Here is a 12,388-nt window from a genome sequence, read left to right as displayed (position 1 = left end):
ATGTGAAAAAAAGGCATGAGAAAAACATTGTTTTACAAACCTTAAGACTTAATAAAAAAAGTTTATATTTTGCATATGAAAGCATTGTAATGTTTACTAATAATCTGCCTAATTTCGTTAACATTCGCTTACTAATTTAAAATTTATAGCATTAAAACTATAACAAGCGCAAATGTAAGTACAAGCTTTGTGCCCATGGGAAAGATAACGACCAGCTGGATGATTTTGTAATGGCTCTTGTTGCATAGGGATAGTGAACAATGAAATATACTACTGCCTTCTCAATTCAAGAAAAAGTTCACTATTAAAATATACTATTAATAATAAATATTAATAAATATACTATTACCCACTGAATTCAAGACAAAATTACTGTCAGAGAATTGCATATTTTGTATACAATGAAAAATACTACTATCTACTGATTTCATAGACAATTTACTCTTAACAGAGAAGCATAACTTTTGCATACATGGGAACAATGAAAAACACTACTACTCACTGAATTCAAGGAAATTTACTATTAGCACATTCCATACAGGTTCAGTTAATGTAACTGACCTTGTTACCTTAAAGTAATCGTCAGAGTTCCAATATTACAACATTTAATATGTTTTGTGTATAATCATGAAATTTGGCAAGCTATCAGTAAATATTAAGTCTTTGTACACAAAAATGTTTTTTTGAATTAAGTATTTTTATAAAGATTTGTCCATGAATATATGAAGTCAGAGTGTTGACTAATCTGAGTGCAAAGTGATTTTCATGTTAATATTAGAAATAATTTTCTTTATGTGAAAATGTTCATATTTCATTTGCACAATCTCTAAAACCTTCTAAATAAATCTCAAACGTTTTTCTCATGTAAAACTTTATGTCTTATCTGTTATTTTCTCTACCCTAACTTTATACAGACATGGCCAATTTGACTGACATTGTAACTACCATATAAAATACAAAATAAATCTAAAATACCTTGTTTTCTTTCTAAAATGACTGCAGATTGTAACAGGAACCCACATTTGTTTATCCTAAATAGTTTAAGGCTTAAGACTAGTCTACATATGTTTATATATAATTATATTGTTTTATTGTCCCTTTAATCATGTCTAACAAACAATCCTGCCATACAAGTTGTAAATCACTCAGTGAAATCATATCTTACACTACCTTATTAAATAATGTAATGCATGAGCTGATCGCGAGCATATCTAGTGATAAATTTTTATCATTATTCTTTTTCAACATCTTACCTAATGCAACCTCAAGTTCCTAATTTTTATATCTTAGTTACTTCTACAATAATAAATAAAGAATATATATATATGTGAAAAATATGTAATATGGTCCTTACCATATGTCTTCTAGTTTTTTTTGATGTTGACTTTATGAAAGGTAACCTTAATTATTTTAACTAATGGTACTAGTACACTAAAGAATTATTTAGCTATATAATGCACCTGAGAACACAATAGTAACACAAACAATAATGTCCTATAATTATCATAATTAACTAGCTTTCTAACTATGGCATAGTTAGTCTTAAATTCCCAAAGCTTCTCGATCTGAACACTGCGAAATAAACTTTCAAACTAAAGATGAGAGTTAACACTTTCTTAACCCTATCGTGATGGACATCCTTTACTGCACGTCACAAAGTTTTAGTGACTTACATTCAAAATTTTATTAATCTAATTTTTCTTTACATTATACCAATTAGCATAGCATAAAATCTTAGCTAATAGTACATATTTTAATAGTATATAAGTTTTAAGTTCTTCATTTTATAAGGCAATATTTAAAAAAATCCTGAATTTCTCCTAGCATGACACATTTTCTCAGGCATCTTCTTTTCTCTATTTTATCCACCACCCCCTCGAGTAAGTATAAAATTAAATGTAATTTACTCACTATAAAATCATCATTCTTCAGACAAACCATAATTTTTATAGCCTTCAATTTTGTTTGTTTACAGAGCCATTAAAGAGAAAATCAGACCCTTTTTGCCACACCCACCTGTCACAGCCTCTGTTTTAGGATTTGTTAATAGTTCTCTCTTACGTTTAATTCTGTATTACTTATAACCAATAGAAAGCCAAGGTTTTCATCTATCAAATGACATATTATATAACATTGTTTTCTGAACAGAGAATTGTCAGTTTCATTGTTAGTACAAGCTTTGTTCCAATGGGAAAGATAACGACTAGCTGGATGATTTTGTAAATAGCTCTTGCTGCATTGTCAGAAAGCTAGAAACATTGTGCTAGTTAAGGGAAAATATCTACTTTTTGCATGTTATTAGTCTATGTTCTTTAGTCCATTATTTAATGAAATAAAAATTATTTAGTGCATTACTACCATTAGAATAAAAAAGTAGGGTTAAGTGTCATCGACAATCGACAGCAAGAAAAAAAAGAAGATTCAGGTAAGGACTTTATTCTTGTTTTTCATGTTTATTCTTTATTTATTATTATAAAAGTAACTAAAATGTAAAAATAGGGATGTCTTTGGGTTAGCTAAGGTTATATTAGATAAAATAAACAATAACAATAATAAAAATATTTCAGGAGGCACGCATGCGAGCAGCTTGTGGGTAACATAATTCAATACTGTAACATGACCTCCACATTCTCCAAGTGATTTACAACATATAATATAATGAATAGTAGTTAGACACAGTTAAAAGGGCAATAAAACAATAAAATTTAATTTTAAATACATGTATACTGTTACAAGTTTAAAGCAACTTAAGATAAACGAATGTAGTTTCATGTTACAAGTCATTCTAGAAATAAAAAATGGTAAATTAGTTTTATTTTGGGTGGTTATGAGGTCAGTCAAGTTAACGTATATGGAGTTAGGGTAGAGAAAAGAACAGATAACATATGAAGTTTTACTGAAACAAAGATTTGAAATGTATTTAGGAGGTTTAGAGATTATGCAAATGACATTTGAGATTTTTGAGATGAAGAAAAGTATTTTTAACCTTAACATGAAAATCACTTTTGCACTCGGACTTGTCAAAAAAAGACTTGATATATTCACAGACAAATCTTTTTTTTTTAGTTTATTAAAAATACTGAACTAAAAAATCTGATTTTTTGTTTGTAAAAGACTTGTAACATTTACTGAAAGTCTGCCAAATTTTGTGAAGATATACATACTATATTAAAATTTAGTAGTATCAAATCAATAAAAACTATACGAGTACAAAGAGGTCATGTGGTCGGTCAACTTGACTGAGCCCGTGTTGAAAGAATTAAATCAGAAATGTATTTCCAATAATATTTACCTCTTCTCACACTACAGCTATTACTCGACTGCCAGGGTTTCCTTCCTTTGCCCATCCAAGGATTGGTCTCAATTTTTTGTACTTGCTCCAGTCTTTCATTCCCCACCTAATTGCTCTTGGCAATATCTGTCCACCTAAATCAATGTGTCCTCTATCCTGGTACTGTATAAAAGCACCTCATTTAGATATTGTCACTTTTTCGAGACTGATCCATTCCTTAGTCTCTAACACTGGCTCTTAGTGGGGAGGAAGAGCGGGAGAATGTGAGAGAAGGTAAGTATTATTGGAAATACATTTTCGATTTAAGAAAATGTTAACTTCCAAGACATACTTACCTCCTCTCACACTAGAATCCCACATTGATAAGTTGGAAGGGCTGGTGAAATCATTATCCATACAGAAAGTATCTGCACAGAAGATTGGCACTCTTGTGTGGGGAACTGCACTACATCCAGAACAGGCATGCTCTTCACCTGGAACTTAATTCATGAACTGTGGGTGGAATTTGACATGATCTACTATCACAATTGGCCAGGACCCAACCAGATAGTCCAGGTTCCACTGCTCAGGGTTGGAATTATAGGGCCATGGTCCCTATATCCCATGTTGGTGGCTAGGGCAATTTGACCACAATATATATACTTGTGAGTGGATCCCAACCTGTAGCCATAGAGTGATACGTTCCAAGCCACTAGAATCATGACACAAGGTAAGCAACACTGAAGTGGACAAACCTCCTCCTCAACCGGAAGAAGTCCGAAAGGCAACACCCCAAACTCGGAATGATGGGATCCTGTATGCCATACCTAACCAGAGGAAACAGAACTCATCTGGTTTAGAATTATGAATACCCATCTTCACTCCCCAGCTGAGTGAGCAAGGTAAATTCTTCTTGTTTCTGGAATTATGGAGGATGTGGAACAAATTGTGCTCAACCAAGAACATGGGATGAGACCACTCTGCATTCAGAATTACGAGGAAACAATGGACCCTTTTCCATAAACAATGTACTGAACCAATACTGATCAAAAAGTAGGGCTATGCTCAACCCAATCAGATAGCTGAGCATAGAATCTGAACCAATATTATGAGTAGGCTCCCTTGTAGGCTGGTGCCTCTCCTACTGACATCTGGGAAAAAACATTCAAAAACCCAGGTAGGAGGGCCCCCAACTTTGCCTTCTTCTCTAAGAGCAGAGGAATTCACTCGAACACTCTGGAAGAAGAATCTCTGTCCACCACCACAATGACTGGAAACCAGATAATAAGGACTCCCTAGTACCACTAGTAGTATCTGGGGGATAATGCATGTCAGGGTGTCTTGAGGAACAGTGCAATAGGTGAACCAAGTTCCCTAAGTTTATAAAAGCAAACTGACCAGATTTATTCAATCCAAGGATCGGCAGGGATGGGCAGGCTCCCCTTATGCTTTACTCATGATAGTCCATCAGTGGCAGTTCACCATAGTACAGTAATACTACCCAGTCAGCCTCTAGGTGATCTTATGGAACACCTCATTTGTACAGAGCCTGTTGTTGTGCAGGCTGGTATGTGGACAGCCAGGGAAGGGGGATAAATATTTTTCACCAATTCATCTGATCACTTTTTTCACTTTTAGGACCAATCCGACCTCCATCGTTTGTTATGCCTGTTCTGGGTGAGTATTTTTATTGCTACTCTTGTCTCTTCTTTATCTTTCAGGGTCCCTTACCTCATTTTCACAGGATCCCACTCTGTGGCAAGTGTTGCCCAGGCAGGTTTGCTTTTATCAAACCAATTCTGCACCAGCATCCATAATTCACTATACTCTATCTTGGTCATGTCCTCCAGTGGGAAATTCAACCAAGTCACTAAGGAAAGAAATGTGATGAATCTGATGAGATGTGACTCGCAGAAGTCTCCTGGCCTTCAAAAGAGGGCCCAGAAAAAACGTTATTGATCAGTTTATACCTATCTTGTCAATGTAGCCAGCGATAAATCCTGGGAAACCGAATTATCCCAATGAATAAAGTTGTTGTCTAGCATCTCTAAAGATATTACTGCAGACAACAAAACCTTCAAGACCCTCACTGGACATAACAAACGATGGAGGTCGAATTGGTCCTAGAAGTGAAAAAAGTGATCAGATGAATTGGTGAAAAATATTTATCCCCCTTCCCTGGCTGTCAGTGTTTTAGGGAAGAAGAACTGGTCTGAGGACGTAGGTAGAATGATATAGTGTCCTGTGCACAATCAGCACAAACCACTCCAACTGGTGAGGACTGTAGGTCAGCAGCAACAAAAATAAACCTTCAGTTAAAGGTGATACATGGCACATGAGGCTAAGGCCTCAAACGGGTGTTGAGAACAGGCATGTAATACCACCTTAATATATCAGTTAGGTAACTCAATCGGTCATAACAAAGGGCCCTAATCCATGTGAGGAAGCTGGAGAGTACTGGAAACTCACTGAATTTTTGCCTAGAGTATTGAAAGGTAGTCAATAAGGCCACCTTATACAGGGAAATTTTTGAAGATGCAAAACCCTTGTCAAAGATGCAGGTAACAACAAGAACAAAAAAAAGAGTTATGGTTATCACTTCTGATCAATGTGGGTTCAATCTCCTCTCAATAAACCATTGCCGATATGTGTGCCCTTTCTATTGATAAATGCCCATCACAGGATTAAGAAAAGACTGAGACAGACACATAGCAACCTTAGAAAGTAAACCCTGACACTGTGCAAAGGCCTGAATAACCTCCATGCCTGAAGTTTGAGCTTCTGGATAGTTTGGTGTACAATGTCAGATCATGGTTGCCTCCACAGAGATGGCCAAAGATGAAGTGGAAGAGGTAGGCACTCCTAAAGGTGCTGCAGAAGCAGAAACTAGGGTTTAGTTGCCAATCTAGTGCTATCAAAAGGAGCCAACAATGGGTTGGAATGAATCATAGCTGGTACTTTGGGTAACATATAAATCAGTGGGAAGGCCTAGAGTTGTAATCTCATCCTGTCCTGATGGAATGCATCTATTACAAAGCCTGAACGTGAGGTACCTGAGACCAAAGTGCCAGTAGTTGGGTATTCCAATGAATGGCCAACCAAGCAATTATTAGTGTTTCAAAATGAGAGTCATTACAACAGAAAAACCTCATGATGCAGCATCTATTCTGTCAGAAGAATCTGTTTTGGTCGATACATTGATCTGCAACCGAAGTGGTAACCCATGGAACAAAGGAAGCTAGTAGGGTGATATGATAGGAGTGGTCCTGAGAAAGAAAATCCAAGGTTCATAAACAAAGAACCCTGAACCAAGTGCCCCTTGATGGGAAATACAAGACAACACTGTGGAATTGTCAGAGTGATGCCTGACTATTTACCCCTTAATAAGCCCAGACCATGAGACATCGCCTTTTGACCAGCAAGAAGATCTAGAAAATTGTGTAGGAAAGTCTCGTCATTCATAGACCCTGGAATTCCTGACCACATAGATATGCACCTCATCCCTGAAGCATGGTATCTATGAAGAGATGAATCTCTGGATGAGGTGGTGGCAGAGGAACCCATATCTTAGCATTGTTCCAATCTAATCACCCCTCAAGATCGAAGAGAATGATCTTGAATAAGGAAACTGAGGAATCCAGTGAATCACTGTTCATGATCCATTGGTTGCAAAGAACCATTGAAGGGGATCTCTTGTGTGCTTCTTTCAAAGGAATGAGGGATTTGAGTGATGCCCATATTTCCTAAAGATAAAGTGTTGGTCTTCCTGTTCCATAACTTGACACAAATGGCTGAGCTCATCTGAGATATGTGATACTAAGACTGATGATATATTGTGTTTGTTTGTTTTGAATTTTGCGCAAAGCTACACAATCGCTATCTGCACTAGCCATCCCTAATTTAGCAGTGTAAGACTAGAGGGAAGGAGCTAGTCATCCCCACCCACCGCCAACTCTTGGGCTACTCTTTTACCAACGAATGGTAGGATTGACCATCACATTATGATACCCCCATGGCTGAAAGCGTGAGCATGTTTGGTGAGACAGGGATTCGAACCCACAACCTGCAGATTGCGAGTCGAGCTCCCTAATCACATGGCCATGCTGGGCCATATTGTACTGGAGCGAGAATAGATGACTCAGCTCTGATAATGAAGCCTGCCTTGGGTGTTTCTGAAATTAGAATCTGGGTGTGACATTCTGCCAATTGATGAGATGGTGCCAGCAGTAACCAGTCGTCCATGTAATGGTGTGTGTGCAGGCCTAGTGAAAGGAGGTGATGAGAAAACTTTGGCAGAACACATATGGTGCCAATGCTAGTCTGAAGGTCAGAGCCCTGAACTGCAGCACCTGACCCTTGTGCATAAAACACATCTAGGGTGTGTGATGCCACCACTATGGAAATGTGCAGATAGGAGTCAGCAACATCTAGCTTGGACATCCACAATCCTAGTAAAAAATGTCAACTCAGAGTGAGGAATGACTCTAGGAAGTTGATATAAACGAGAAAGATTGATGACTGGATATCAATCTCCAATCTTCTTGGGCTCAACAAACAGGCGGGAATAAAACTCTAGAAGAACTAGCACGACTCTCTCTCTGCCCCAGACCAACAAAATTCTGATAGTCCTAGAACAAAGTTCTGAAATTACAGGATCTGCGGGTGGCAGAAACACTACAGGTCGGGTGGATAATGGTGGTGAAGATATGAGATGAATGACTAATCCTGACTAAAGGACCCGTAGTGTCCATGTATCCATGGTTATGGTTTACTGCATGTTCAGGAATTCTTGGTGCCAAGCCCACACAGACATACAATAGTCACCAATGCTGCTGGCAGCATTCTGACCAAGTGGCAGAAACCTTGGATATGAACAGAATCTATTCTGGGTACCAATGGACCAAGGGGCTGATTTCGGGGATCTGGACCTATGAATAGGGGTGGAACTATGACCCCTATAGAGGCTGAGGAAAGTTGAGATGCCAACAATAACAGGGATGAATGTAAAAGCTGACAATCGAACCAATGTGCATGCTAACGATGGTTCCAACTTGTCATCAATGGACATGGTAATCTTCAGAGCCTTCCAACAAAGTTTAGAGTGATAATATATCCTAAAAAGTTGTAATATAGTCAGGTTAACTACAAACTCCACTCTAGAACCCCAAATTTCCAAGAGCAGATGTAATTTTTGAGAGTCATAATATGCTTCCACCTGGCGGTGGTAGGCTAAATCACATAGTTCCAACAACAATGGTAGACAAGACATAGCTGTCCCTTCAGGTAACTGAGCAGTAAACCTTCCAGCATGAACCACAATATCAATGGATGAAGGGAGAACTAAATATTCATTCCTAGATCTTTCATCAATCAAGGAAGGTGCAGGCTAAAAGCAGCTGGGTAAAGACCCAAAACATAACACTCTTGATAGTCCAAATACAAAAAAGGAGTCCGAGGCAGCTGATCCAAAAGTGGCCACCCGAGAAGCCAACAGAATAAAGGAAGGTACAGAAAAAAGCGAATCCAAATTCTCTCCAGAACATCTAGGATTGCCCTCAATTGCAGCCTCAGCCCCCTGGAGGATCACCACTGAACTGAATATATGTCTCTATCTCACTACAAATAAGATCACTAAAAGTCTCAACTGAGAGTGAATCTTACCCCCCCTCGACTGTTGAGCAGCATTACTTATCAGAGTTTAAGAAAATCAACTAGATAACACGAAGAAAATTCAAAGTATCTCCAGCAACTGTAGTAAAAAAGAAACCCGTTAGTGAACGCTATGTCGAGAAAAAGTGTTAATATTATCTGAATGAGGTGTTTATACACAGTACTAGGATAGAGGGCACATTGATGTAGGTGAAGAGCATCACATGACAGATATTTTCAAAGGAAATTAAGTGTAGAATAAAAGACTGGAAAAAGCGAGAAACATTCAGTCCAATGCTTGGATGGGCTTACTTTACTTTTCCTTCCTCTGTCTACCGTGAGGTGTACAGGAAAAATGTAGGGACTTTTGATGTGCTCTATTCAGAGCTTCTCTAAGAGTGATTCCGCGGTGTTTAAAGTTATCTATGATGTCTTGACTCCACCTTCTTCTTGGTCTTCCCCTTGCCTTGTATCCATTGTGTTGTTGTATTGTTGCTCTTTCTGACAATTTATTCCAAAGCATCATAGTGAAGTGGCCAAACCATTTTATTTGTTGTTTTTTAATATGTTTTAGGACTGGTCTAATTTCCAATCTTTCTTGGATATCTTCGTTTGTGATTCTATCTTGGCACAATACTCCAGAGGCTCATTTCAGACATTTCACTTCCATTGTAGTGATCTTACGCTTCTGTAAAGTTGTTAGAGTCAAGGTGTGGCACTGACAGTGTTGGCAGGAGTATAGTTTTTATGAGGCTAACTTTTGTATTGATTGGGATATGATTATGTTGCAGCAGTGGCGATAGTTGCCCAAATATCTGATTTGCTTTGGTGCATCTGATATTTATTTCTCTGTCCATTTTACCATCTTCCGTAAATACACTTCTGAAATACTTAAATTTTTCTTGTCTGTTTGATGTCAGTATTATTCACCCAAATTTTAATTTCTTCTCTTTGTCTTCCAATAGACATTATTTCCGTCTTCTCTGTACTTATTTTCACATTATATTCTTTACATTTGATGTCCAGTCGTTTCAGATGGTCCTGTAGATGGGCAAAGGAAGAAAACCCTGGCAGTCAAGTAATAGCTGTAGTGTGAGAGAAGGTAAGTATGTCTTGGAATAGACAATATTCTGTACTGAAAACAACATAATGTAACATGTCATTTGATAAACTGAAATTTTGCTTTTCTATTGGTTCTAAATAATATAGTATAAAATGTCAAAGTTAACTATTGGTAATTTGCAAAAGAGAAGATGTGACAGGTGGGTGTGGCAAGTGAGTACAATTTTCGCTGATGTAACTTACTTATTATAATATAGGTAATACTAAGGCAAAATTTAATTTTTATAGCCTTCAATCTTATTTGTTTACTGATTCATAAACTATTCTGTACTTCAGAGAGGGATAGTAAATAAATTAGAGTTGAGAAGATCTCGAGAAAAAATTTCACAATTCTTATACAAAGCAAGATTGATGATATTTTTAAATATTTCCTTATCAATATTAAAATTTGATTTATTAACTAAGTTTTGATGCCATATTTATTACCAATGTTTAATTAAATTTTGAACAAAACTCTCTAAAAGGTCATGACATGAGCACTCTGACCTACCTGTAGCGAAAGGGTTAAACACATAAATACAGCCCTTGAATACAAGAACAAGTGAACATTAAAATATACTACTACTTACCAAATCTACGAAAATTTACTGTTAAATAGTGAAGCATACATTTTCTGTACAGGAATTAGGGAACAATGAAATACATTAATACCTTGTGAATTCATGTAGAAGTTTACTGTTAAACTGAGAAACATCACTTTTGAATACCAGAACTACTGAACAATGAAATATAGTACCACTTACTGAATTCATGGACAATATCTCTGCTATGATTGAAATGTAGCTTTTGAATACAAGGACTATTAAAACATGAAATGTACTACTACCTATGGAATTGAAGAAACTTATTGTTAAACAGAGAAGTATAAATTTTCTATAGAAGAACTAGGGAAGAACATATATACTACTATCTACTGAATTCAAGAACAAGTTTAATGTTAAAAGAGAACATAACTTTTATTCAAGAAGTATAAGAAATATAATTTATGACTAAATAAATAGTTAACAGTTGAATGGACAAAAAATGATGAATACCTGCTGCTAGTTGCAAACTAAATATGAAGAAATAAACAATTAAGTTCACATGAAACACATATTCCTCATTATGTATTTCACAATGCATAATATAGTCTTATAGAAGTCAAGGAAGCCACCTTGTATATCTTATACTGAGTAATTGTGCGTTACAGAACTTTAAAGTTAAGTCTTACCTTATTTCACAGTAAATATTTATGTTTACATGTTATTATTATTATATTTTACACTGAATAATGTAATCATTACCCCTTGAAGTTAGCTTTCATTCAGAAATTTGTGTTCATTTAAAAAATTTAAGTATAGGATGAAACAGGAACTACCAGCCAATAATAGATAAACAATGAATATTACAGTTGGAACCTCATTGTAGTTAGAACTTGGTTATAAATACAACCTTCCCATGTCTATTGAAACACTGCATTGAAAAACAACAATAAGCAAACAAGTAAAGAAAAAAATTTTTAAAAAGAAAGTAAATGTAGGTATGGCTAATACCAATCCTTCTAAAACAATGCAAACAAGATAGTAGGGATATTAATACTATAAATAAACGACCTTATAACACCAATTTTGGAATTATAAAGTCGTTTATTTCCAGTATTGATATGTCTTCTATATACCAGTATGAACTACAGAAATTGAATAAGATAGTAGGGATGGCATTTGTATCATTCCTATATAATAGCACAGGCAACAATTATCATAGAGCAATATATATATATATATATAACTATTCAATCACAACTGAGTTTAATTTATCCTATTTTTGTCTGTTAGCATTCTACTACACTGTGTACCTGTGCAATTATGTAGGGATGATGTAAATACCATCCCTAAATTTACTTTTTTCTTTTAAGTTTTTTCTTTACTTGTGCTATATACAAACCTGAAATGAGAAACACTGTACCTGCTTGTACATTTTGTAATGAGTATTCAGTGCTTTTTCTGAGATGAATACATTGTTGACTTTGCCAAGGTCACGATTAGGTTGAGAGAGCAGGAGAAAGTCATTGAACAGAAACCCCATCAATTCCTTGTTACTTTTTGTCTGAAAATAAATAAATTCTCTAAAGGTTTACACAAAATATATACTAACAACTATCATTATGAAAACAATTCTTGAAATACACTCACAAGGGAAACTAACTTATCAAATATGCTCTAAAGTGTACTTATAAAAATTTATGTTTCACATTAATGTACACTCAAAAAGGAAACATCTGAAAAATTAGCTTTCTAAAAACATTCTTCCTGAGTAATCAAATTAAATATAAGAAATAATAATAAAGTTAAATTGAAAGGGTAATAT

General features: G+C 35.8%; 1 protein-coding gene across 1 annotated transcript in view; it reads right to left on the bottom strand.

Moving 5' to 3' along the window:
* LOC106461719 (intersectin-1-like) overlaps positions 1-12,388 on the bottom strand; it is a gene marked incomplete at its 3' end in the record, with an annotated part of 71,036 nt that overhangs the window by 29,549 nt on the left and 29,099 nt on the right. The window contains exon 7 of the mRNA XM_022388751.1: positions 11,987-12,127. Coding sequence (XP_022244459.1) covers positions 11,987-12,127 — 141 coding nt within the window. The remainder of the gene's footprint in view (positions 1-11,986; positions 12,128-12,388) is intronic.

Source organism: Limulus polyphemus, unplaced genomic scaffold, assembly GCF_000517525.1.
Source record: "Limulus polyphemus unplaced genomic scaffold, Limulus_polyphemus-2.1.2 Scaffold1018, whole genome shotgun sequence".
NCBI classification, from domain to species: Eukaryota; Metazoa; Arthropoda; class Merostomata; order Xiphosura; family Limulidae; genus Limulus; species Limulus polyphemus.
The sequence above is the reverse complement of the archived record's forward strand: the minus strand, read 5'-3'. Positions and strand labels throughout refer to the sequence as shown.